Source organism: Zingiber officinale, chromosome 1B (genome assembly GCF_018446385.1).
Source record: "Zingiber officinale cultivar Zhangliang chromosome 1B, Zo_v1.1, whole genome shotgun sequence".
NCBI lineage: Eukaryota > Viridiplantae > Streptophyta > Magnoliopsida > Zingiberales > Zingiberaceae > Zingiber > Zingiber officinale.
In genome coordinates, this window is record NC_055986.1 from 111,818,856 (window position 1) to 111,845,203 (window position 26,348).

Consider the following 26,348-nt stretch of genomic DNA (forward strand, 5'->3'; position numbering starts at 1 on the left):
TTTTTTCTCAAGTTCTCCATTAAGAAAAATAGTTTTAACATCCATTTAATATAATTCTAAATCCAGATTAACAACTATGGCCAACAACAGACCAATAGAAGTAAATCTTACTACTGGTGAAAAAGTTGCTTCATAATCAATACCCTCTTATTGATTATAACCCTTTGCCACTAGTCGAGCCTTATACCTCTCTATTGTTCCATCAGCCTTTCGCTTAATATTGAGAACCCATTTGTTTCGAATAGCTTTATGACCATGAGAAATTTCAACTAGTTTCCAAACATTGTTTGATTTCATTGAATCAATTTCTTCTTCCATTACATTTATCCATTTGTCCCTCAAAGGACAAGATAGAGCTTCGTCTATGTTTTTAGGCTTTTCTTCATCAATTGAAGATATGATATAAGTATGCCCTTCAATCTCATAATGATGTTTAGGCATACCTTTCCTATTACTCTTCCAAAGTTGAGGATTAGATGAATTAATATGATCAGGATTACTCCTACTCAAATCATAAGAATCATCATGATCAGGATTGTTCCTATTAGGGTTTCTCCTACTCAGATCAGATGAATCATTATGATCAAGATTACTCCTACTCAAATCATAAGAATCATTATGATCAGAATTGTTTCCATTAGGGTTGCTCCTACTGGGATCAGATGAATCATTATAATCAGGATCTCTCCCACTAGAATCAAACAACAACTCATCCACTTGAGCTTTAGATGACTCATTTGGCAACAACCTATTATCTGAATCGGATAACTCAAATAAAGGTTCATTCCCCTTAATTTCACCTCTCTTATGAAAATCAGTCTCTAGAAAGTTTACATTTCGTGATCAATCTCAATAATGCTTCCATCAACTTGTTCACCAATGAACATGTAACCCTTAGAATACTCAGAGTATCGGATAAAAATATATTTCTTTCCTCGAGGACCCAACTTTCTATATTTACTTGCATAATCATAAATATAAGCATATGATCCTCAAGGTCTAAGGTTACTCAGGTCCGATTGTCTACCAGTCAAAAGTTCATATGGCGTTGAAGGAACTGACTTTGAAGACACCTTGTTCAGGATATACCCCGCGGCTAATAAAGCATCTTCCCAAAAGGAAATAGACAAATTAGCTTATGCCATCATGGACCTTATCATATCTAACAATGTTATATTCCTTCTCTCACTAACACCATTTTGCCGAGGAGTGTAAGGAACAGTCAATTGTCTAATTATACCCTTTTTATTACACAGATCCTTAAATTGATCTGATAGATATTCACATTTATTGTCTTATCCATTTGATTTTCCACTTCATTGACATAGCGTCTAAAACATTCCAATGCTTCAGATTTATGTGAAATCAAATAGACATGAACATAACGAGTGAAATCATCTATAAATGTAATAAAGTAAGAGGATCCATGTCTAGCCCTTACACTCATTAGACTACATATATATGAATAAATCAATTGTAATGAAAATTATACTCTAATTGTTTTTCCAAATGGTTTTTGTGTCATTTTACCAACAAGACAATGCTCACAATTAGAAAAATCAACTTTAGAAAGAGAACCTAATAGTCCTACTTTTATTAGCCGATTCATCCTTTCTTGTCCGATGTGACCTAATCTAGCATATATGCCAAGTATAAGCATCCACATTTGTGTTACTAGATGAACAAACGTTTAATGAAACACAATAATCAACATAATAGTTAAACATTTGTCTTACACAATCTAACACAATAAAACCATTCCTGAGATGTCCACAACCATAATACATAGTGTCATAGTAGATACGAACAAAATTACTACTAAAGTTCAAACTGTATCCTAATCCCAACAAACATTTTTTTGTAGGGAAGAAATACTGAAAAAATTGTGTCTGGGTGCCCGGAAGGGATTCGGGCGCCCGGACTAGCTTCGCCCAGAAGGGATTCGGGCGCTCGGACTAGCTTCACCCGGGCGGCTTGTCAGGCACCCGGGAGGTCGGGCGCCTAGGGCTGGTCCAAGCGCCCAGACCAGAAAAGTTATCCTAAAGTTGAGTTGGAGCGCAACGACTAGCCAAACTCATGTCAACAGTCCAAGTGCCCGAAGGGGGTTTGGGTGCTCGAAAGTGGATAAATTTGACTGATTAAATTTCAACGAGAGATTGCCACATCAGCAGAGGTCCAAGCATCCGGAGGGGTTCCAAGTGCCCAAAATGAGCCTATATAAGGGCATTCGACCAGCAACTTCAGGAGATCAATTGCTATAACTTTTGTACTCACTCACTGCTTCGAAAAGATCTCCAGGATACCTAAAAGCTACACTGACAACATTCGCTCAAGTTTTCAAAGTTGTATTATCGGTATAATTTAATTTTTGCAATTGTACTTAAATTTTGTAATTGTTTCGTGATTATAGTGATTGCCTAATGAAAGCATTCAGCGAGTGCGTGACTTGGAGTAGAAGTCGTCAAAGACTCCAAACCAAGTAAAACCACCTACGTTAGCGTTCATTTTTCGTCTCTATTCTTTTCCGCTGCATACTCTTGATTTCTGAAAAAGTGAAAAACGTTATTCACCCCTCCCCCTCTAGCGTATTTATAGTCCTACAAGTGGTATCAAAGTGAGACCTCTCTGAATTGGTGAAACTACCAATCAAGTAGGGGGTTCCTTTTTGAAAGAAAAAATTATATATCATTTTTTAAGCCTTTCATTTTTTCCTTCCAAAATTTTTTTATTAAAAAATTCTCATTTTTTCCATTTTTCGCTTCTTTACTGTAGTTAGTTTAAATTAGTGTCAGTCACCTCTTTGAATTAACTATGTATTCCTTTTTAATCTTCCAACGCTACTAATCCAAGACCAAGTCTTGGGATTCTCTTTTCATTCGTGATTTTGTGAGATCCGAAAATGTCACAAATCGAAGGTTATAACACTGATCATCCTCCTCTCTTCAATGGTAACGACTTCCCTTATTGGAAGAAGATGATAGAGATCTACCTGAAGACAAACATCAATTAGTAGTTCAGCATCCGCAAAGGCTACACGATCTCGACGGACAACGCCGACAAACCACTCGAACCCAAGGATTGGAACCCGGAAATAAAGAAGAATGCTCAGATAGACAATAAAGCCCTAAACACCCTCCAATGCGGGTTGACGAAGGAAGAGTTGAACCGGGTTGGACCTTTCAAAAATGCAAAGGACCTTTGAGATAAACTCATCGAGTTACATGAAGAAACAAACAATGCAAAGGTAACTAAAAAAGATTCACCTCTAGATAAATTACATAACATCGAAATGCAGGAAGAAGAAAAGATGACTTGGGATGAAGAATCGGTCATCAAAGATTGAAAGCATCGCAACTACCTCGGGCTGATGGCAACCGGACTAGAATCAGAAAGTGAGACGGAACAAGATGATGAGTCTAAATACGAATCAAGCCACGAGTCTGCACTCATTTCTGAAGGTTCAAACGAGGTAAACGAGGTATCGTCTATCTTAACTGCTAAATTTTTTAAATAATTGCATGCCTAAATAAAAAATTAATAAAATCTAAAAATTAAAATAACACACTCCTTAAGAAAAATCAACACCTTAAGGAACAATTTAACTCCCAAACAGAAAACACTAACTCAACTCAAGTCAAAAGACGAGGAAGAAAATGCTAAATTGAAAATTGAAATAACTAATCTAAGAGAATTGTTAGAAAAATTTACAATTAGATCCAAGTACCTAGACATGATACTTGGATCTTAACGAGTTGTATATAATAAATCCGGGCTTGGATACAAGTCCAGCTCAACAAATAAAACTTTTATATCACTTATAAACCAAAACAAGAAACAAACTAAAACTTTGGTTCCAAAAATGTCTCTAACCACGCAAGTAAGACTCAATAGATTTTATGTACCTAAAACTGAAATTCATTACCTAAAACCAAATTCAACTAAACCTATTAATTCAAACCCAAACCGAAAATGTAAAATGAAATCAAACAATTCAAACTCAAATAGAAAAAATAAATTTAAATAAAATAACTACAAAGTTAATTTAAATTCAAATTACAATCAAGTTTACTATAACTATAAAACATATCGACACAAACCTAAAACCTAAATCCAAAATTCAATAATTCAGTGGGAGGCATCAAATTAGTTGGCACCTCCCAAATAATTATTTACTCGGCTGGGTAATTAGGACTAGCTTAAATAAGAACAAAAGTTTAACCTGACAAACAGTACTGGAGAAGTTTTGGATGATAATAGGTTAGGAAAACTCTTTTTATGTATGTCTAAGAAGATATTATTTCGACCTGGTGCATTTGACTTAGTGAAACTAACTGAAGCTGCTTCTTACTAATCCTAACTGGTGAGACCAAAGATTTATACTAAGTTCAGTGGATAGGATTATTTAAAAAATTTCGAATGCGTGGTTACTCTAATGATGTCCAGGTGACTTACCACAGCTTAGAAGTTTATTTAAACAATACATATTTGTTGGACCTAAAACTAAACTTGAATTTAACACAAGTTAAACCAAATTCTGAAATTCAACTTAGCTCATCTCACAAAATTATAGGATCCTTTTATTTAAAAATTTAGAATGGTGAGATGAATAAAGTAAAATAAAAAAAATAATAAATTAAATTAAAATAAATTGAATTAAATTAAAATAAATTGAATTAAATTAAAATAAATCAAATTTAAACTATAATCGAGTTCACACTTAAGCTAAAAGTTTGTTTCTCCTAATTTTTAGAAATCTAAATGAATATTGGACAGTGGTTGCTCTCGACACATGACCAGGGATCAAACAATGTTCATAAAGTTAACCTTCAAAAGACTAGAAACAGTTGACTTTGGAAATAATGGCAAACTGAAGGTAATTGAAATAGGTAACAATGAATTAGAATCCGATTTCATTATTGATAAAGTACTCCTTATTGAAAATTTTATATTTAACTTATTCAATGTTAGTTAATTGTGTGACTCAAAATATAAGATCAGGTTTACATCCACTGAATGCTTAATTAAACATATGAAAGACCCTACAATAAAATTAAAAGGACTTCGGAATAATAATATTTATACAATTTGTTGGTGCAATATTCTCTGGGTCAATGTTGACCAGGTTGACTAGGCTTGAGTTGGCTCAAGCTTGAGTCTTGATGTTTTAATGTTTGAGTTTTGATGTTTGATAATACATGGAGATTGCAGGTGTAATCGTCCATTTGGGGAGATTGCTGGTGCAATTCCCCTTCGGTCAAGGTTGACCAGTTAGAAGTGAAAAAGAGTTAAGTAAGTCAAAGGGTTGATCAGATACTTGACTATGAAAGTTCTGGTGAGTGAAGCCAGACAGATGGGAAACCCTAGTGAGTGAAGCTAAAGTTTTGAAAGTCCTGCTCTAATGGAAGGTTTTGAAGCTCCAACAAATTCAAAGGGAAAAACTCTCAAGAGGAGCAAGTGGAGCCAAGAGCAAATTCAAAGGAGTAAGGCAAATGACAAAGTGGCCAAGCTATTGGTCAATTTATTGCCAAGCAATATTTTGGCTCAAATTGGAGAATTCAAGGATGCCAAGGAGCTTTGGAGCAAATTGGCAAAGATTCATGAGATCCCCTCCACTGTACCAAATCAAGAAGAATCCAAAGAGGGTGACTCATTGGATCAAGATCAAGAGGAAGAGGACTCCAAAGTTGATAGATGCTCAACTTCCGAAGAAAAAGTCCAAGAAGCTTCATCTTCAAAGGAATTCAACGAAAAGGGCAAAGAGGGAGCATACTCTTTGTTTCATGTACAAGATGAAGATGAAGAAGCCTCCACCTCTAGGATTGAGGGGGAGCAACCTTTGGTGACATCGGATCAAGAAGAAGGAGAAGCTTCTATATCCGGGTCAAGTGGAGAAGAAGATGATGCATCCTCCAAAGATCAAGAGACATTGAATGGAGGATCATGTGCCACCCCTACATGTGAAGGTAAAAATGTTTCAATTAAAAATAAAAATCATATTATATGTTTTGAGTGTAGGGAACATAAACACTACAAGAGTAAGTGCCCTAAATTGACCAAGAAGAAGGGCCAAGTGGCATAAATGGACAAGGATAAGCCCAAGGAGACTGCCCCCACAACAAAGAAGAGCAAGGAGCACATTGTGTGCTTCTTGTATCATCAAAAAGGATATTATCGGAGTCAATGTCCAAAGAGGAAGAAAGAGATCAAAGCAAAAGGAGGAAACACAAGTCAAGGGGGAGCCTCCAAGGTAAAACCTAAGGTATCATTTATTGAGTCAATCCCTTTGAATCATGGTAAAAAGCATGCTAATTCTAATTTATATCACTTTAATGCTATTTACCATAAAAATGGAAAGCATGATAGTATTAAGGAAAATTATGTTGCCTATCATGCTAAGACTACCACACCTAGGGTTAGGAAGGTAGATAAAAACCTAGACAAGAACACTAAGGACCATAGTTATAAGTCTAGAAATAAAAATGCTCAAGGATTAAATGAAGAACCAAAATCTAGGGATTTATGGAAAGAAAATCAATCCTTGAGGTCGAGGCTTGATAAAATGGAAAAGACCCTAAAAAGGATGGAAAATATCCTAAAAGGGCAAAATGAGTATAAACTAGGTCTAGGAAAATAACAAGGGTCATCCAATGGTCATAGGAGTTTGGGATACAAATCTAAAATCAAGAAGGATGTGCCTTCTTATCATAGGGTTCCATATGGCTATGGAATCAACCTTAGGTCTAGAGGTCAAATCAAAGATACAAGGGAAGCTATCCCTAGGAGTATCTTTGCAACGATAAATGTGACTAAGACTTCTAAGAAGTCAAAGAAAGTTACTAAGAAGGTCACGAGGGAGGCAATCCCTAGATTTGACCTAGAGAAAGTGATCAAGGTTTCTAAGAAGTCTAACAAGGTCACTAGAAAAGTATCTAGAGAAGTTATCCCTAGTGAGTATCTAGAACATCCAAGGAGCACCAATAGGTTTTGGGTTCCTAGGAGCATTTTCTCTACCCCTTAGATGGGTTAGAGAGTGTCAACTCTAATTGGAAAGGTAGTTAATCCAACCTTGATGAAATTGACACTCGGAGAGCATTTTCAAGGTTATTATTAACCTTTGAAAATGATGTGGATTATCATTTACTCTTTGGAAGAGTAAAATGTGTCAAAATTTGATAAATTTAACTTAATTTTCATTGGCACAAAAAGGAAAGAACAAAAGAAATGTCAAGTTAGGTTTTGACATTCTCTTAAGAAAAAATGGGCAATCTAGGAGTTAATTTTAAATTAGCTAAGGTTTAAGGATACTTAGATAGGTAATCTAGGTATATTTTATTTATGTAAATTTGCTATGATTATTTGCCCATCACATGCCATGGAATCACATTTTTACATTCATGCTTATTATGAAAAACAAACAAAATATCATGTCATTGTGGGACCATTAGATTCGATAGAGGGGGGGTGAATATCGATTCGAAAACTTAGAGTATAAACGCAGCGGAAAAGTAAAATAGACACAAATGTTTTTTACTTCGTTCGGAGCCTGTGACGACTTCTACTCGAAGGCCCGTGGTCCTTGACCACTTTCGTTGGGCAATCACTAACAATTCGAATATAGTTACAAAAATGAACACAAGAACTGCTGGTGAAAATAAAGCAATACCGACAAGGAAATAAAGAAACCGAAGGAGCACTTTGTCGGAGCTTTGTTGGCATCACACTGAACGTCGAGCAGCAAGACCAGCAGTAGAAGAGTTCTCAGATTGATTGATTGTCTGAAGCTCCTGCCTGGGGCTTCTTTTATATGCTGTTCCGGGCGCCTGGATTCCTTCCGGGCGCCTGGAATGTGACGTCGCTGCTCAAATCGAGATGCTCCACGTGGTGACGGCTTGGTTTGGATATAATTTGACTTCCGGGCGCCCGGATCCCCTCCGGGCGCCTGGACCACCTTGTTCAAGAAAACTCCTTTTTCCTGCAAAACAAAGTTAGTCCGAGGCAATATATATCCTGCAACACAGATTGTTAGCACATTTTATCATAGTAAGAATTAGCACAAATAGTATGACTTAGATTCCGTCTTTCCAAGACTGGAATCTAGTCACGATCTCGACTTAGATATCCGAAATGGATCTAAGCCGGATCGACGCCTAATGTTCCCTTCCCGGGAACGCGTCCTCGCAGTCACTCCCCTCCAGTGACTTACCTCACTTACATGTCAGACGTCCGGTCAGCCCGTCGACCCGTCTGGACTTCTCGTCAAGTGTCCGGTCAGCCCGTCGACCCGCTTGGACTTCTCGCCAGCTATCCGGTCAGCCCGTCGACCTAGCTGGACTTCGTGCCAGACATCCGGTCAGCCCGTCGACCTGTCTGGACTTCTCCTGCACACTCGATCAAAGTGTCAGACAACAACAAAACTAACTTAACATATTTGTCATTCATCAAAACCTGGGTTAAATCGTTAGTGCTAACCGCACCAACAGTCATGTCATTCATACATCATGTAGTTATAGCAAATTTTCTTTAGAAAATTATTTATTTTGATGTATGCTATAACACCTCATGTATTATTTTTAATTCCTTGCAATTAAGGATAATGACATTTACTATCAAGTAACATCCTAGGTGGATCTTCATAATCTCAAAATGTCTAGGTAGATATGCATGATCCCTAGTTTAGGGAAAAACCAAACTTTACATCTCACAAAGACCTATAAGGTGACTTGTATGTATTTTAGTGCACATTAGATACAAGTGAGATGTTAGGATGATGAACAAAACTCAAGAAGTTGATTTAGTGCATTCTTTGAGTTTTATGTTTATCAAAACACATAGTTATGTGTTTTCCAATCATTGGGAAAGCGAATATACAAGTCATGTGCATTGAGCCCAAAGAACATGGTTAAAAATTGATTTTGAAAATATTTTTAAGATACTTTTGGAAAACCTTGGTGAAGACTATCTTTTGATAGTAATCATCATTGAAAAGTTAGACACAAACTAGAAGAAAACACTAAAGTTTTTACAAGTTTTTAAGTTTGTGTCAATCTTTGAAAATAGGAAGTATTTTCTTAGAAAACTATTTTTCCTTGATAGTATATACCCTAAGTAATGTTTACATGAATTTTCATGATTTTTAGAATTTTGTAGAATTTTTAGGGAGTTTCTGAACTTCACTAAAATTAAATTTCAAGAAATCAGAGCTTCAATCGATCACATGATCGATTGGAGTGCCTCAATCGATCGAGTGATCGATTGAGAGGGTTGTTTTCGTGAGCAGAAGCTCGCTGGATCGATTCTCCGATCGATTCACAGTGGCTGAATCGATCCATGGATTGATTGAACCTGTTTCAATCGATTGAGACTCAACTTCAATCGATTGAAGCGCTAATTTTGGTTGGGAAAGCCTGCTTTCAGTGAGTTAAACCATTTTCCATCCATGTAACCATTCCTAGCCCCTCAACACACATTTGTATATATTTAGGGAGAGTTTTCATGATGAAAACAAGGATGGATTGGTTAAGGAAGACTAAGTAGAAGTTTAGGTTGAGGTTTAGTTTCACTATTGGATTTTTGAACCTCAAAACTTATAAATTTGGGTTTCCTAAAGATTTGGGGATTCCAAGTTATTGTTGGTGCAATGACAGAAGTTTGAAGCATGTCTTTAGGGGGAGTTACTCTTTAAGGACATGGAACTTATTTTTCGAAATCTTTGAAGGTGGTTAAACCTTCGTTTAAGAAAAACAATGCTCAAGGTTGAGCATTGAAAAATAATGGAGAGTAGATATCTTCATTGTGGGGTTATGGATGCTCTAGGATGAGCATCATAACGTGGAGTAATGCTCCAAGGTGAGCATTTAATATAGTGAAGGATATGGGACCTTCATTATTGGATTAGTTAACGCTCAAGGGTGAGTGTTGAATATAATGAAGGGTATGAGACCTTCATTATGGTGTTGTGAATAACGAGAGAAGTTGTGAACAACGGTGGGTAACTCTTCAGGGGGAGAGTGTTGGAACCCCAAGGTGTTTTGATGTGATCAAACAAGTTAAGTTAGGTCATGTTTTGTCTAACCCTTGTGTCTAAGTGTGCAGGAGCTTAGGAACACAGGAAGTCGAGCGGAAGACGCAGCTAGCGAGAAGGACGGCACGGGGAGAGAACCGACGTGCTCGGTGCGTCCGAGGGACGAGGTGACCGTGGAAGAGTACACCGATGGACGAGAAGAACGTGTGCGGCGTTCGAGAGACGAGAAACCGGGAAGGAAGGCTGCTCGAGGAGAAGGTTGGAACTTGGGTTCGGGTGAGCCCTATTCCGGATGGCCGAGATCACCCAAGCTAGCGGAGCCGGAGCGAACAAGACCCAAACCGAGATGAGCTGAACCAGAGACAAAAAAAAGTCAACTTCTGTTGACTCTAAGGCTCGGGGCGCCCGGAACCATTCCGGGCACCCGGAGCAGCCCGGGCGCCCGGAATGAAGATTTTGACCAGATCGATTCTAACGCGATCTGAACGTTGGGGGATAAAGTTTTATCCCCCCAGGGCTCCCGGAACCCTTCGAGGCCCCCCGACCAGTGCTATAAATATAGCACTGATTTGCACATATCTTTTATCTCACTTGTAATCAACTTCTGTGGGCTTTACTTTTCTGTCTGTACTTTCAACGCTGTAAGAGGCTACTCCGCCAAGAGGAGAATCAGATAGTGCGCCATCTTTGCCTTAGATTAGCAATCCTCTGATTGTAAACCAAGTAAACCCTCTGTGTCTGAATTAGTTTCTAATTAGTCTCTTTTGTTTATTTTTTACAAGTTCTTTTAAATTAGTTGAATATCCGAGAAAGGTTTGTGGTTTATTTTTTGTAGGGCAATTCACCCCTCCCCTCTTGTCGGCCTCCAAAGGGACCAACAAGTGGTATCAGAGCAAGGCGCTTCAGGAGGACTAACCGCTGATCGAAGCAACGAGATGGTCGGACCAAGCATTATTCCACCAAAATTCGAGGGGGACTTCACATACTAGAAGCGTCGTATGGAGGTATTCCTAAAAATTGATTTTGAAATTCGGTTTATTATGAAGTATGGTTTTTTAGCTCCGACAAATCAAGATGGAGAAGAAAAAGAAGAGAGCCATTGGACAAAGAAGGAGCAGAATGAGTCTGTAGCGAACAGCCATGCGGAATATCACCTACTGAGCGTGTTGCCTCCTCAAGAGGTCAACCGTATCGAAATCTATTCATCTGCTAAAGAACTCTGGGAGAAGTTCCTGGAACTCCACGAAGGCACGTCCGAAGCGAAGCTCGCTAGAAGAGACATCCTCCGGAACAAGCTGATGAACATCCGTCTGGAAAAAGGTGAGAAGGTAGCCAATCTACACGCAAAGGTAAAAGAATTAATTACTGGTCTCGAGAACCTCGGAGAAACAATAACAAATCGGGACATAATACACTACGCACTCAACGCGTTTCCAAGAACTTCAGAATGGACATCAATCGTCGACGCCTACTATATGTCGAAAGACCTGGAGGTAAGTACTTTAGAAGAATTGTTCTCCACTCTTGAATTAAATGAAACCAGGTGTGCAGGAACAACAAAGGAATCAAGTCAGATGATCGCACTAAACGCAACCAAAAGGGATGAACCCTAATCAGACTCAGAAGATGATCAGGAAGCATACATGGTAAGAAACTTTAAAAAGTTTTTTAGATCTAATAAATTTAAAGAAATGCAGAATAAAAAGAATCCAAGAAATAGAAGAAGGATGTGTTGCTACCAGTATCAAAAGAAAGGACACCTAAAAGAAGATTGCCCAGAACTAAAAAAGGACAAAGGCAAGATTCCCAAGAAATACAAGAACCTAAAAACTACTTGGGACGACACTTCTTCATCTGAGTTCGAGACTCAAGAATATGTCGGGATAGCACTGATGGCAAGCTACGAAGGACAAAGTATATCAGAACCCAGCATCGATGAAGGGGGAGTGACCTCAAATGAAAGTAGCGAAGCAGGGGGAGATTCAGGCTTCAAGTCTGATATGGTAAGTGAGGTATGCCTCTTACCCCTGATCAACTTTACTTTGGTATTAAGTCAATGGCTAAATCCATGTATAAATTAGAAAATGAAAATACCAAAATTAAAAAATAAAATTTTGGAAATAAAAAGAACTTTGGCAAAATCTTGTTTAATAGAAGAGTTTAATAAAATAAAATTTGAAAATAATAAATTAAAATAAGAAATAGTAAGGTTGAAAAAGTCCAACGGTTAAAATGGTTCTGCTTTTAAAAATTATAGAGGACTAAACTGGTATTATAGGTTTCACTAAAATCAAATTAGAAAAATGTCAAAGGCCTATGTACCTAGAAAATATTTAATTAACCCTGTAGGTAGGAACCTCTATTGGGTTCCGAAAACATGTTTAACTTAAATTTTAAATTAAACTTAGCATTTTTCAGCAAGAAAGTTAAACAGATAATTTCTTTATGAGGCTTTGTCTAAGGAAGTGGTTGTTGCTCCAATAACCAAGAAGGCCTAGTGCCTCGCCACGACCTGGAAGCCAAAATACTGAAATCAAATGTTTAATCAACTTTCTGGAAAAAGTATTAAAGTTAGAATTAAATAATGCTTAAAAGTTGTTAAACATTTGTTTTGAAAATTTTGTTTAACTTAGAAAATGTTTCTGTTGCAAATATACTTTAAAGGGTTATTTAATTTGTTTTGAAATTTTTTTTTTACTTAGAATTTTTTTAAAAATATTGCCTTATAAAAAAAATTTTATAAAAATTGCCTTAGATTTTTTTTTTACTTATGGAAACTTTTTTAAGGAAATGTTGAAATAAGTTTCAAACTTAAATTTTAAGAAATTTTTTTAACACTTATGATTTTTTTTTCTGAAAAATATTTTACTTAATTTTTTTTTACTTAATTGTTTTTTCGAAAGAACAATTCTGAAAAGTATCTTTACTTAGACATTTTTGCAAAAACTTTTGAAAATATTCTCAAATTAATAAAAAGAATTCTGGACTTATTTGTATATTTAAAAGAATTCTAGACTTGTTAAAAAGAATCCCATTTTTTATGTGATCAAAGGGGAAGAACAATGTTAAGTCTAGGGGGAGGTACATTTTAAAATTGAAAAATCTTTAGACTTATTTGCAAATTAATTATTTTTATTGCATTTGTTTACCCTATCTTAACTTGGGTTGCTCACATCAGAAAGGGAGAGATTGTTGGAACCCCAAGGTGTTTTGATGTGATCAAACAAGTTAAGTTAGGTCCTATTTTGTCTAACCCTTGTGTCTAAGTGTGCAGGAGCTTAGGAACACAGGAAGTCGAGCGAAAGACGTGACTAGCGAGAAGGACGACACGGGGAGAGAGCCGACGGGCTCGGTGCGTCCGAGGGACGAGGTGATCGCGGAAGAGTACACCGGTGGACGAGAAGAACGTGCACGACATTCGAGGGACGAGAAACCGGGAATGAAGGTTGCTCGAGGAGAAGGCCGGAACTTGGGTTCGGGTGAGGCCTATTCCGGATGGCCGAGATCACCCAAGCTAGCGGAACCGGAGCAAACAAGACCCGGACCGAGACGAGCTGAACCGGATGTGAAAAAATCAACTTCTGTTGACTTTAAGGCTCGGGGCGCTCGGAACCATTCCGGGCGCCCGGAGCAGCCCGGGGCGCCCGGAACCCTTCCGGGCACCCGGAATGAAGATTTTGACCAGATCGATTCTAACGCGATCTGAACGTTGGGGGATAAAGTTTTATCCCCCCCAGGGCTCCCAGAACCCATCGGGGCGCTCCGACCGGTGCTATAAATATAGCACTGGTTTACACAGATCTTTTATCTCACTTGTAATCAACTTCTGTGTGCTTTACTTTTCTGTCTGTGCTTTCAACGCTGTAAGAGGCTACTCCGCCAAGAGGAGAATCAATAGTGTGTCATCTTTGCCTTAGATTAGCAATCCTCTGATTGCAAACCAAATAAACCCTTTGTGTCTGAATTAGTTTCTAATTAGTCTCTTTTGTTTATATTTTACAAGTTCTTTTAAATTAGTTAAATATCCGAGAAAGGTTTGTGGTTTATTTTTTGTAGGGCAATTCACCCCTCCCCTCTTGCCAGCCTCCAAAGGGACCAACAGAGAGTTCTTTTTGATGTGTGCCAATAGGGGAAGAATGTAGGGTTTACCTGTTAGAAGTGAAGAAGAGTCAAGTAGGTCAAAGGGTTGATCGGATACTTGACTATGAAAGTCCTGGTGAGTAAAGTCAGGCAGATGAGAAACCCTAGTGAGTGAAGCTAAGTGAAAGTCCTAGTGAGTGAAGCCAGGCAGATGGGAAATTCTAGTGAGTGAAGCTAAGTGAAAGTCCTGGTGAGTGAAGCCAGGCAGATGGGAAACCCTAATGAGTGAAGCTAGGTGAAAATCCTGGTGAGTGAAGCCAGACAGATGGGAAGTCCTAGTGAGTGAAGCTAGGCAGAAGTTAAAGTCCTGGTGAGTGAAGCCAGGCACGAGAAATCTAGGTGGGTCAAGGCTGATCGGACACTTGGTGTTGGTAAGTCTAAGTGGGTCTAGGTTGGCTGGACACTTGGCACGAGGAGAAAAAAATCCAAGTGGGTCAAAGGGATTGACCAGACACTTGGTGAGGAAGTCTTAGCAGGTTGAGGGTGACCGGATGCTAGGCATGATGTTTCAACAGATCATGGTTGACCAAATGTTGGTTTTAGGGACTTTGGACTTGATTTGGCAAGTCACAAGTGAGCCAAATCGATCACCCGATCGATTGGCTCATGCCCAAGCGATCGGGTGATCAATTGGGTGAGTCCCGCGACAACACTTCCTCCCAATTGATCAGTGGATCGATTGGGAGGGAATCGCCGTCGCACAAAAGCCTTCCCAATCAATCAGCCGATCGATTGGGAGCCTCCAATCGATCGGGTGATCAATTGGGAGACTGGAAATCGTAGGAGAGCCTTGAATCGATCGGGCAATCGATTCTGGCTCATTCTAGAGAGCACAGAGGCATTCTAAATTGATCGACCGATCGATTCAAAGCCTCCCCAATTGATTGAGAGCAATTCAATCGATTAGGATCCGACCATTGCGCAGGTTATTGTCGTTGGCGAGCGATTTCCTCAGTATCTCTTCGATTTCTCTTCACGCGATCATAGTGATTTCTCCATAGAGACTCACGCCAGTTCTTGAAGCATTCTTGGAGTAAGGATTGCTGTCCTTCCAAGATCAAGAGGTGCTCAACACAAGAAGAAGAAGCTAGGGTTAGGGTTTATGCTGTAAATCTTGTAAGATCTTACTTGTATTTGCTTCCCTTTCTTTCTTCTTGTACTGAGAGTGTTGTAAGGCTTCTCCGCCTTCGGTAGTTACCGTAAAGGAGTGTTTTCATAGTGGAGAGTGCTTGTGTGTGTGGATCCTTAGATTAGTCACCTCTTCTTGAGGTGGATACCAAGTAAATCCTTGTGTTAGTGTTGTATTTTTGTTTCTTGTTATTTCCGTTGTATATCATCACCAAGAAGCAAGCAACGAAGACCGCGATGAGCTATTCACCCCCCCCCCCCTTCTAGCATATTTCAACCCTAACACAATTAACCTAGTCAGCTCCTCACTTAAGTATTACTTGACACAAAAAGATAAAACCTGGTTGTAGCATAAGAGAATGTCCCACGCTAACTTTAGAAACATCACCAACAAATGACTTAGTTAGAGAACTACCAAAACTACCTAATTTAGACTCAATAATTTGTAATGCTTGTCAACAAGGAAAATAGATCAAATCAACCCACAAACCAATTAATCAAATTCAAACTAATTCAACACTTGAATTATTACACTTAGATTTATTTGACTCGCATGGGATTAAATCTATTAATGGAAATTTATACTATCTAGTAATAATTGATGATTACTTAAGATTCACTTGGATAAAATTTTTAAAAAATAAAGATAAAATATTTAATAATTTTTGTAAACAAATTGAAAATGAAAGAGAATCAAAAATTAAAAGAATTAAGAGTGATAACGTTGTAAAATTTAAAAATCATAGGTTTACTAAATTTTACTTAGAAAATGGGTACCATTAAGAATTCTCATGTCTTAATACACCTCAACAAAGCGTCATAGTGGAAAAAAATAGAACTCTACAAGAAGCCACTAGAACAAGGCTTAATGAATACCAAGTACCAAGATATTTCCATTTGAAATTTACTATAATAAATTACCTAGTATTAAATACTTTAAGGTATTTGGATGTCCTGTTTATATATTAAGCACAAGAGAATATTTTAAAAAATTTACATCAAAAGTAGAAAATGAAATCTTTGTAGGGTACTCCTTAAACAGTAGAGGATATAGATTTTTTAATAAAACTACTCTAAGAATTAAGGAAACAACCAATATAAAATTTCATGAAATTATTAACACTAAAGAGTTTAACTCAACTCAACCTCAATACCAACCAATTGATTTCACTAGATCTAGCACTGATCTAGGGGGGGCTAGTGAAAATCTAATAGACGAATATGATGTTGAACAAAATCAACTACAAGAAAATGAACAAACACAAATTAAGTCTAGAATAATAAGAGTTAGCTTAGACCACCCAATTGAACAAATTATAGGTGATCCAGACCTAAGAGTTCAGACTATATCATCTTTTAGAAATCTAAGTCAAATATCTTTAATTTCTAAAATTAAACCCAAAACAGTAAAAGAATCCCTACTTGACCCAGATTAGATCATAGTCATGCATGAAGAACTAGCCTAGTTTGAAAAAAATGAAGTTTGCGACTTAGTACCATTATCTAATAATAAAAAGGTAATAGAAACAAAATGGATATTTAGAAATAAATTAAGTGAAAATGGAGAATTTGTTAGAAATGAGGCTAGACTAGTAGTTAAAGGGTTTAATCAAGTAGAAAGACTTAACTATGATGAAACATATGCTCCAGTAGCTAGACTTGAGTCTATTAGAATACTACTTAGCTATACAGCCTATAAAGGATTTAATCTTTATCAAATGGATGTTAAATTCATCTTTTTAAATGTGCTAATAAAAGAAGAAGTTTATGTAGGTCAACAACTTGAGTTTGAAAGTATAGATCATCCTAACCATGTGTTTAAACTAAAGAAAGCCTTGTATGGTCTTCAATTGGTATAAAAAGTTGACCTCCTATCTAATTTCCAAAGGATTCAACTAAGGTCAAATTGATTCAACTTTATTTGCAAAATCAATTAAATAAGATATCTTTATAGCTCAAGTATATGTAGATGACATAATCTTTAGTTCAACCAAATCAGAATTTTTACAAGATTTTATAACTTTAATGGAACAGGAATTTGAAATGAGCCTATTAGGTAAACTAACTTATTTCTTACGATTATAAATTAAATAAACAAATGAAAGAAATTATATTTACCAATAAAAATATATCAAAGAATTACTTAAAAAATTTGGAATGAAAAATATTAAAGAAATAAAAATACTAATGGCAACTGATCCTGTCTGAGAGCCGAGTCGATGGTCGCTGGGGACGTGGCGCTAGCTCCTGTTGACGGGCTGAGGACTCTGAAGGCGCAAGGCTCCTGCTGACGTGGACCTGCAAACACAACGCCGAGCCGGGCAGGGGTTCCCCGGCGATGACCCTCCGACGCTCAAGTAAGATCTCCGACGAAAAAGGAGTAGAACCAAGAAGCAACAAGAACTGTAGCTACAGTATATATATGTGCATACCTCCGTCGAAGTCTGGGAGTCCTTATATAGAGCTCCCCAGGGGCGCGTGCACGCTTCCCCAAGCGTGCACGCTCCTCAAAGCATACCTGGAATGGGCGTGTCAGAAAAGCATGTCCGACACCCTACCTTAATAGCACGAGCATATCTCTGATGTGATAGTGGAAGCTTCCACCATACGATTCTCTGTCTGACCAGGCCGCTAGCCATGCCTCTTGTCGGCGACACTGGTTCCCAGGAACATCTCGCCACCTGCTCTCTCTGTTATTTACCGAGCCGAGCGGAGGAACCGCTCGGCTAGCGCCTTTCTTGGGCCGAGCAAAGGCCACGTCGGCTAACGCCGTCCAAGCGGATGCCCGCTTGGCCGAATGTCGTGTCCACTATTAGCTAAGCGGGACAGCCACTCGGCTTTCGTGATGGCCGCTCAGCTTCCGTTTCTTCCCGTTTTGCCCTATGAGCGTCGGAAACTCGGCGTCAGACCGAGCTGTAGAAATGTCGAGTCGGTTGTTCCTCCAGTTGATCAGGAAGGTAACTCGCCTGGTTGAATGTCTGCCGGGAGTTGACCACCTCTACCTCCAGCTAGGCGGGCCCCCCTTTACCACCGGATCACATGCCTTCCCTTCAAGTCTAGTCGAAGGAGGCTGAAAGTCCGACTAATTGGATGAATAGCCTGTTGAGTGGTGGGTTGGTGGGCTGGTCGGCTAATAGACGAGTTGGATCCAGCTCGGTCTCCGTAGGACTGATCTTTCTCCCCCGGTCGGCGACTCGTGCCTTTACACTTGGCTATTTTGGATACTTTTCCCGCCGCTGTCGCAGGGGCGCGGGCCGGTCAGCTATTGCTGACGCCGTCCAAATCTCCTCGTGATGCATGCAAATCACTTTCATTAAGGTCGGGCACGCGCTCATTAAATGTTGTCCTATGGGGTGACGCCACATGTCTTTAGCGCAGTTGTCGTACGTCCAAGGTGGCAGCTACTGATGTGACATTTAACGGTTCGAATTCAATGGTCGGATGTGCGCTCTGATTCCTGTGACCTAGATCGGACCACCCCGATCGGCCACGCCCATCTTTATAAAGTTGCCTCGCCGACGTCTGCTCCATCACTGCTGCCTTCGTGTTCTAGTGCTCCGGCCATTGTCTGTGTTCAGTGCTCCAGCGATTGTTTGCGCTCAGTGCTCCGACAATCCCCGACTCTCTCCTCCAGCGCTTCATTCTCCTGTAAGCTTTGAGTTCAGTTCCGTCGTCTTCCTTGTTAGCAACCTTAGGTCAAGGTTGACCTGGTTGACCTGACTCGAGTTGACCTGACTCGAGTTGTATTTTGATGTTTGACTTAGGAAGATTGTTGGTGCAACCTTAGGTCAAGGTTGACCTAGTTGAGTTGTATTTTGATGTTTGACACTCGTGGAAGAGTTGTATTCTTGATATGGGACGGGAATAGATGTTTGGGAGATTATTGGTGCAACCGTAGGTCAAGGTTGATCTGATTCGGGAAAGAGTCCAAGTATGGAGACTTGGCAACGGAAAAAGTCCAAGCAGGGAACTTAGCACTGGAAAAGTCCAAGAAGGAAGCTTGGCACGCGAAAAGTCCAAGTGTGGAGACTTGGCACGGGAAAAGTCCAAGTATGGAGACTTCGCACTGGAAAAGTCCAAGTATGGAGACTTGGCACGGAGAAGTCCAAGCAGGGAGCTTGGCACGAGGGAAAGTCCTAACTGGGATGTTAGGCAGGTGGAAAGTCCTGGTGAGTGAAGCCAGGCAGTGAGAAAGTCCTAACTGGGATGTTAGGCAGTGTGGAAATCCTGGTGAGTGAAGCCAGGTGAAAGTCCGGGTGAGTGAAGCCAGGCAAGGGAAAATCCAGATGGATCAGGGATGATCGGACATCTGGTGTTGAGGAAAGTCCAAGTAGGTCAAAGGGATTGACCGGACACTTGGCGGGGAATTCTAGCAGGTCAAGGGAGTGACCAGATGCTAGGAATGAAGTACCAACATGTCGAGGTTGACCAAATGTTGGTTTGGAAGGCTTGGGACTTGGTTTGGGCAAAAACCAAGTCACTAGTTATCTGATCGGTCTGGTGACCGATCAAGAAACACCCTGATGGATCGGTCTGTGGACCGATCAGAAGGTGATCGATAGCCGCGAGAAAGACGCCTGATCGGCCGTGGACCGATCAGAGCTTCCTCGATCGGTCGTGGCGACCGATCGAGACGATGTCGCGGAAGGAAGAGCTTCAAAGCCAAGAGTTGGGATTGGTGCGTGGACCGATCCAGGACTGATCGGTCCACGCATCGATCTGTACGAAGGTTTTGTGCAGCGGATCGATGCGGGGACCGATCGCAGGTTTGATCGGTCCGCACGGATCGGTAGGCTTGATCGGTCCACGATCGATCAGGTTCTAGCTGCTGCAACGCAACGCTAGTTTTTTCATTGTTTCTTCTTCGGTATAAAGGAGACGAGGGCATCTTCTGTGAAAAGATTCTTCCTCTTCTCTTCTGCTAAGTGCTGTCGTGCTTGAGCTTTGTTGAGCTCTTCTTAAGCTTCGCGTGAGATTCTTCCTTCGGCTGGGACTCCGACTGAGCCTGTGGTTGGCTGTTGCTTCTTCAACAGTCGACAAGAAGGCAAGGGATGTTTACATTTGCTGTGTATTTACTTCTTGCTTCTCTTGTATTTGTACTTCTTATCTTGCTGTTGCAAGAAGTAGTTGTGGCGAGGTTTCTCCACCCATAAGGAGCTCATATTTAGCCGGTTCTCCGGGGACTCATCCACCGACAGATTGGTAGGCTTCGTCCACCTTACTGACATGCCGAGGAGTAGGAGTTCATCTCCGAACCTCGTTACATCGGCTTGCTTTTCTTCTCCTTAGTTTCTTCCTTGTATTTCCGCTGCGACTAACCCTAACTGTAGGAAGAACGCGAGAATTTGGGGCGTCTATTCACACCCCCCTCTCTAGCCGAGTACGAACGAACCTAACAAGTGGTATCAGAGCGAGGCCGCTCTTCGACGGATCAACACCCGGGGGAGCACGGGCTAGAGATGGATCTCTATGGAGAAGATGTCACGATTCAACCCTTCTACGAGTCTCACGACAACTTCACATATTGGAAGGTAAGGATGATGTATTTTCTTAGGACTAATATGTTAAATTGGTTTTGTGTACAAGAAGGGTTTTCCCCTCCGATGGATGAGGAAGGAAAACCTATCAAGAAGAAGGAGTGGACGAAAGAGCAAATCCGACAATCCGAAATCAATGACGAGGTAACAAAAATTATTGAATTTGCTTTACCTAATAATGTTTTGTGCAAGATAGATAGGTACAACAACGCCAAGGAATTGTGGAATAATTTGGCAAAATTCCATGAAGAGGAGCCTAGTGAGCCAAGTAGCTCACATCATGGAGGAAGCGAATTGGGAGTTGAGGGCTACTCAACATCCAAGGAAGAAGAGGAGGAGAGCTCTTGTTCAAGATCCGAGCAAGAAGAGGCATCTACCTCCGGAAGGGATGAAGAAGAAAGCTCATCTACATCAACAACCCTAGGTAACTCAAACACTGTGATTTCAAGCAAATTACACATAATGTGTTTTGAGTGTAGGAAGTTTGGGCACTACAAGAGTAAGTGTCCAAAGAGGGTTAGAAAGACTCCACCGGCACCAAAGGTCAAGGAAGCTGGAGTCCCGACATGCAAGAGCAAGAAGCACGTGGTGTGCTTCCAATGCAAGCAACGGGGACACTATAGGAGTCAATGTCCAAGGGGGAGGCAACCTCACAAGGACAAGAGGCCAAACACATGTAAAGGGGAAGCTAAGGCAAACCCTAAGGTAACATTTAAAGCTCATTCTTGCAATTCTAGTAGGATGCATGCTAGTAGTCTTATTGCCATTGTCAATAATGATAAGCATGTTAACACTAGAAATCGATACATGTGCTTAGGAGCCAAGCATGTTAGCCTAGATAAGAACAATTCTAGAAATGCTAACCCTAGAATTAACTTATCTAAGGCTAAGGAAAATCTAGATAGAAATCCCAAATCATCTAGACACATGCCTAGGAATACCTCAAAGAAAAATGATAAATCAAAACTTGAGGTATTAGAGAAAGAAAATCAAGTCTTGAGGTCAAGACTTGACTCTCTAGAAAAGGCTCTTAAGGATTTGACTCTAGGGTCTAGGGGTCAAAAACCCAAGTCCAAGGACAAGAAAGGTTTGGGTCACAAACCTAAGTCCCAATTGGTCAAGCCCACTTATCATAATGTTTCATTCGATTATGGAACAAAACCTAGGGCTAGGAAAACCATTACCAAGGTCACAAGGGGAGTCACCCCTATAGTTGACCTTGATGAGACCCAAATGATCAAGGCTTTAAAGCCTAAGAGGGTCATTAGGAGGGTTGCTAGGGAAGTTATCCCTAGTGAATATTTAGTGAACCCAATGAGCTCTAATAGGTATTGGGTTCCTAGGAGCATCTTCTTTACCCCATAGATGGGGTAGAGAGTGTCAACTCCGATTAGAAGGGTAGTTAACCCAACTTTGAGGAAATTGACACTCAAGGAGCATTTTCAAGGTTTTGAGAACTTTTGAAAATGAAATGGAATTATCATTTACTCCTTTGAAGAGTTAAATGTGCCAAAAGATTGGAAATTTCATTTTTAATCTCAATTGGCACAATTTGGGAAAATCTAGAGAACTCTCGAGGAAAAATGAAACATGCCAAGTTTTGAGGATAAATTTGATCTTTAAGTGGCATGAATTAATCTAGAGTTCAAGAAGTGTCAAAATTAGGATTTTGGCATTTTGGGGCAATCTAGGATTAAATTTGAAGTTAGCCAAGTGGTTAAGGATACTTAGATAGGTAATCTAGGTATATTTATTTATGCTAAATCTTACCATGATTGTTTGCCCTCACATGTCATGACATCATGTTTAGTTTTATTATCATTTGAAATGTCATGATAATGCTTAGGCTAGTTTTTATGTCATGTTTATTTAAGTTTCAAACTTTATGCCATGACATCATGACATTGGCACATGTTTTCATTTATGATACCATTTTATGCCATGTCATCATCTCTTGCATTAATAATCAATTGAATTGATTTAAGGATGAAAAACACATTTTGATATTGAGATCAAATTTGTGTTTAAAAAATGCATGAGACCTTAGTCTAAGATACCTAAACTCATATCTCACATCAAAATTGCCATGGATGTGTTTGATACACTTTAGATGTGTGTGAGATATTAGGATCATGAATTAGGATCAAGGTGCATAGTTCTTGTACCTAGATGAGCCTAATTCAAGAAATGGAGGATCATAGGGAAAACTTGTGTACAAGTCATGTACATTTAGCCCTAAGATTATGGTCCTAAATTAAAAGGTTTAAAATCATTTTGAAATTGATTTGGAAAACCTTGATGAAGTCATCTTAGTGATTGCATTCATCATTGAACATTGTGATACAAAGTTGAGTTAAACTTGAACTATTTCAAAGTTTTTGAACTTTGTATCAAGATTGAAAAATGGAAGTTATTTTCATAGAAAACTATTTTTCCATGATAGTATATGTTATGAGGAATGTATCCTCAAAATTTCATAATTTTTTGAATTTTCTGGAATTTTCTAGGAGTTTCTGAATTTCGGGAAGGAAATTTCAGAAATCTCCTGTCAGAGTCTGGATCGGTCTGGGGACCGATCCAGGGAAGTCCTGATCGGTCTGCGGACCGATCCAGTGAAGCATGGATCGGTCTGCAGACCGATCCAGAGAGCTTGGTGCGATCTGGTGAAGGCCTGATCGGTCTGGTGACCGATCAGTGACGATCCAGTGCGATCAATGAAGCATGGATCGGTCTGGGGACCGATCCAGGGGGCTTTTGATCGGTCTGAGGACCGATCAGTGCGTGCCAGTTTCTGATTTTCAGCAGGTGTCTGAAATTTCAGTTTTTGGGAGTTGAGTTTCGGGTTTCTAAAGGTTTGAAACTCTCCAAGACATTGTTGGTGCAATGGTCAAGGGACCTTTAGGGGGAGTTTTTACCTAATTGTCAAGGGGAGTTGACTCTTAGGGGGAGTTTTTACTCCTTAAGACTTTTGAGGATTAGTGACATAGGATTGTCACTAAGTTGATTGTTGAGTTTAGTATCAAGGGGGAAATTAAGAGTTTCAATGAAAGGTATGAGACTTTCATTAGGAGGAAACTCTTGACCTTGATTCTCTCTTTTTGATGTGTGTCAAAAAGGGGGAGAGTGTTGGAGAATGGGAGAATGTTCTAGATAATGTTCAAGGAAGAACATTAGGAAACCTAAGTTAGGTTATCGGATTAAACATTGAAGAACATTGGGAAACCTAAGTTAGGTTATCGGATTAACCTAACTTGATTATGGTTTTGTCAAACATCAAAAAGGGGGAGATTGTTGGTGCAACCTTAGGTCAAGGTTGACCTGACTCGAGTTGACCTGACTCGAGTTGTATTTTGATGTTTGACTTAGGAAGATTGTTGGTGCAACCTTAGGTCAAGGTTGACCTAGTTGAGTTGTATTTTGATGTTTGACACTCGTGGAAGAGTTGTATTCTTGATATGGGACAAGAATAGATGTTTGGGAGATTATTGGTGCAACCGTAGGTCAAGGTTGACCTGGTTGACCTGATTCGGGAAAGAGTCCAAGTATGGAGACTTGGCAACGGAAAAAGTCCAAGCAGGGAACTTGGCACTGGAAAAGTCCAAGCAGGGAGCTTGGCACGCGAAAAGTCCAAGTGTGGAGACTTGGCACGGGAAAAGTCCAAGTATGGAGACTTGGCACTGGAAAAGTCCAAGTATGGAGACTTGGCACGGAGAAGTCCAAGCAGGGAGCTTGGCACGAGGGAAAGTCCTAACTGGGATGTTAGGCAGTTGGAAAGTCCTGGTGAGTGAAGCCAGGCAGTGAGAAAGTCCTAACTGGGATGTTAGGCAGTGTGGAAATCCTGGTGAGTGAAGCCAGGTGAAAGTCCGGGTGAGTGAAGCCAGGCAAGGGAAAATCCAGATGGATCAGGGATGATCGGACATCTGGTGTTGAGGAAAGTCCAAGTAGGTCAAAGGGATTGACCGGACACTTGGCGGGGAATTCTAGCAGGTCAAGGGAGTGACCAGATGCTAGGAATGAAGTACCAACAGGTCGAGGTTGACCAAATGTTGGTTTGGAAGGCTTGGGACTTGGTTTGGGCAAAAACCAAGTCACTAGTTATCTGATCGGTCTGGTGACCGATCAGTAACCGATCAGTGTGCTACTGATCGGTATCTGATCGATCGAGCACCGATCGAAGGTGATCGATGGCGCGAGAAGGCGCTGATCGGTGCGTGGACCGATCAGAGCTTCCTCGATCGGTCGTGGCGACCGATCGGGAGACGATGTCGCGGAAGGAAGAGCTTCAAGAGTTGGGATCGGTGCGTGGACCGATCCAGGTTCGATCGGTCCTGACCGATCGACGTAGTACGCATGAAGGTTTCGTAGATCGACCGAGGGACCGATCGGTCTGATCGGTCCGCAGACCGATCAGGGTTCTAGCCGTTGCAACGCAACGGCTAGTTTTTTTTTTTCTTCTTCAGGTATAAAGGAGACGAGGGCATCTTCCGTGAAAAGATTCTTCCTCTTCTCTTCTGCTACAGACTGGTGCTTGAGCTTTGTTGAGCTCTTCTTCGAAAGCTTCGCGTGAGCTTCTTCCTTCAGCTGGGACTCCGACTGAGCTGCTGCTGTGGTTGGCGTCAACAGTTGACAAGAAGGCAAGGGCTGTTTACATTTGCTGTGTATTTACTTCTTGCTTCTCTTGTATTTGTACTTCTTATCTTGCTGTTGCAAGAAGTAGTTGTGGCGAGGTTTCTCCACCCATAAGGAGCTCATATTTAGCCGGTTCTCCGGGGACTCATCCACCGATGGATTGGTAGGCTTCGTCCACCTTACGGACACGCCGAGGAGTAGGAGTTCATCTCCGAACCTCGTTACATCGGTTTGTTTTTCTTCTCCTTAGTTTCTTCCTTGTATTTCCGCTGCGACTAACCCTAACTGTAGGAAGAACGCGAGAATTTGGGGCGGCTATTCACACCCCCCTCTCTAGCCGAGTACGAACGAACCTAACATTCCTTTCTCGCCTTTTAGCATTTTCTGGTGCACCGTCGTTTTGTCCAGTGGTCCTCCGCTTTGTTTTTTCGGCAATTCCCTCAGCAACTCCCCCCGCTTCTGTTTTCCAATTATGGCCAGTTCCTCCCATCCAGTCGACCCGGCTCCTGGTCTCTGGTATATCACCATGGAGACCAGGTTTGATGCGAGCGACGCGACACACCTCATCAACGCTTTTGACCTCCCGCCCGACCACGAGCTTGTCCTGGCCGGACCATCCGATCGGCCACACAACTCGCCGACCGACACTATTTGTTTCTTTCGAGACCAGTTAGTGGCCGATCTCCAGTTTCCCCTCCATCCGTTCATAACTGAAGTGTGTAATTTTTTTCGAATCCCGCTCGCTCAGCTCATCCTCAATTCCTTCCGCTTGATATGTGGTGTAGTCGTGTTATTTAAAGTGCACAACATCCCGCTGACCTCTCGGGTCTTCCACTACTTATACTACCCCAAACAATCCAAGCCGGGCACCTACTTATTTCAATCTCGCATCG

At 40.5% G+C, this 26,348-nt stretch overlaps 1 protein-coding gene across 1 annotated transcript; it reads right to left on the reverse strand.

Moving 5' to 3' along the window:
• Positions 1-147: 147 nt before the first annotated feature.
• Positions 148-26,022, reverse strand: LOC122041031 (uncharacterized protein DDB_G0287625-like). The gene is made up of 2 exons (XM_042600566.1): positions 25,809-26,022; positions 148-821 (listed from the first exon to the last, which is right to left on the reverse strand). Exons 1-2 carry the CDS (start codon positions 26,020-26,022, stop codon positions 148-150), a joined length of 888 nt encoding a protein of 295 aa, XP_042456500.1.
• Between the last annotated feature and the right edge of the window lie 326 nt (positions 26,023-26,348).

What these genes read in the sequence shown, in the direction of transcription:
- LOC122041031 (XM_042600566.1), bottom strand. Translation starts at nt 26,022, where the DNA reads ATGAGGTGTGTCGCGTCGCTCGCATCAAACCTGGTCTCCATGGTGATA. An exon ending in AGGCGAGAAAGGAATGTTAG is followed by an intron (nt 822 to 25,808) that starts GTTCGTTCGTAC and finishes TAAACTTTCTAG; the next exon opens with AGACTGATTTTCATAAGAGA.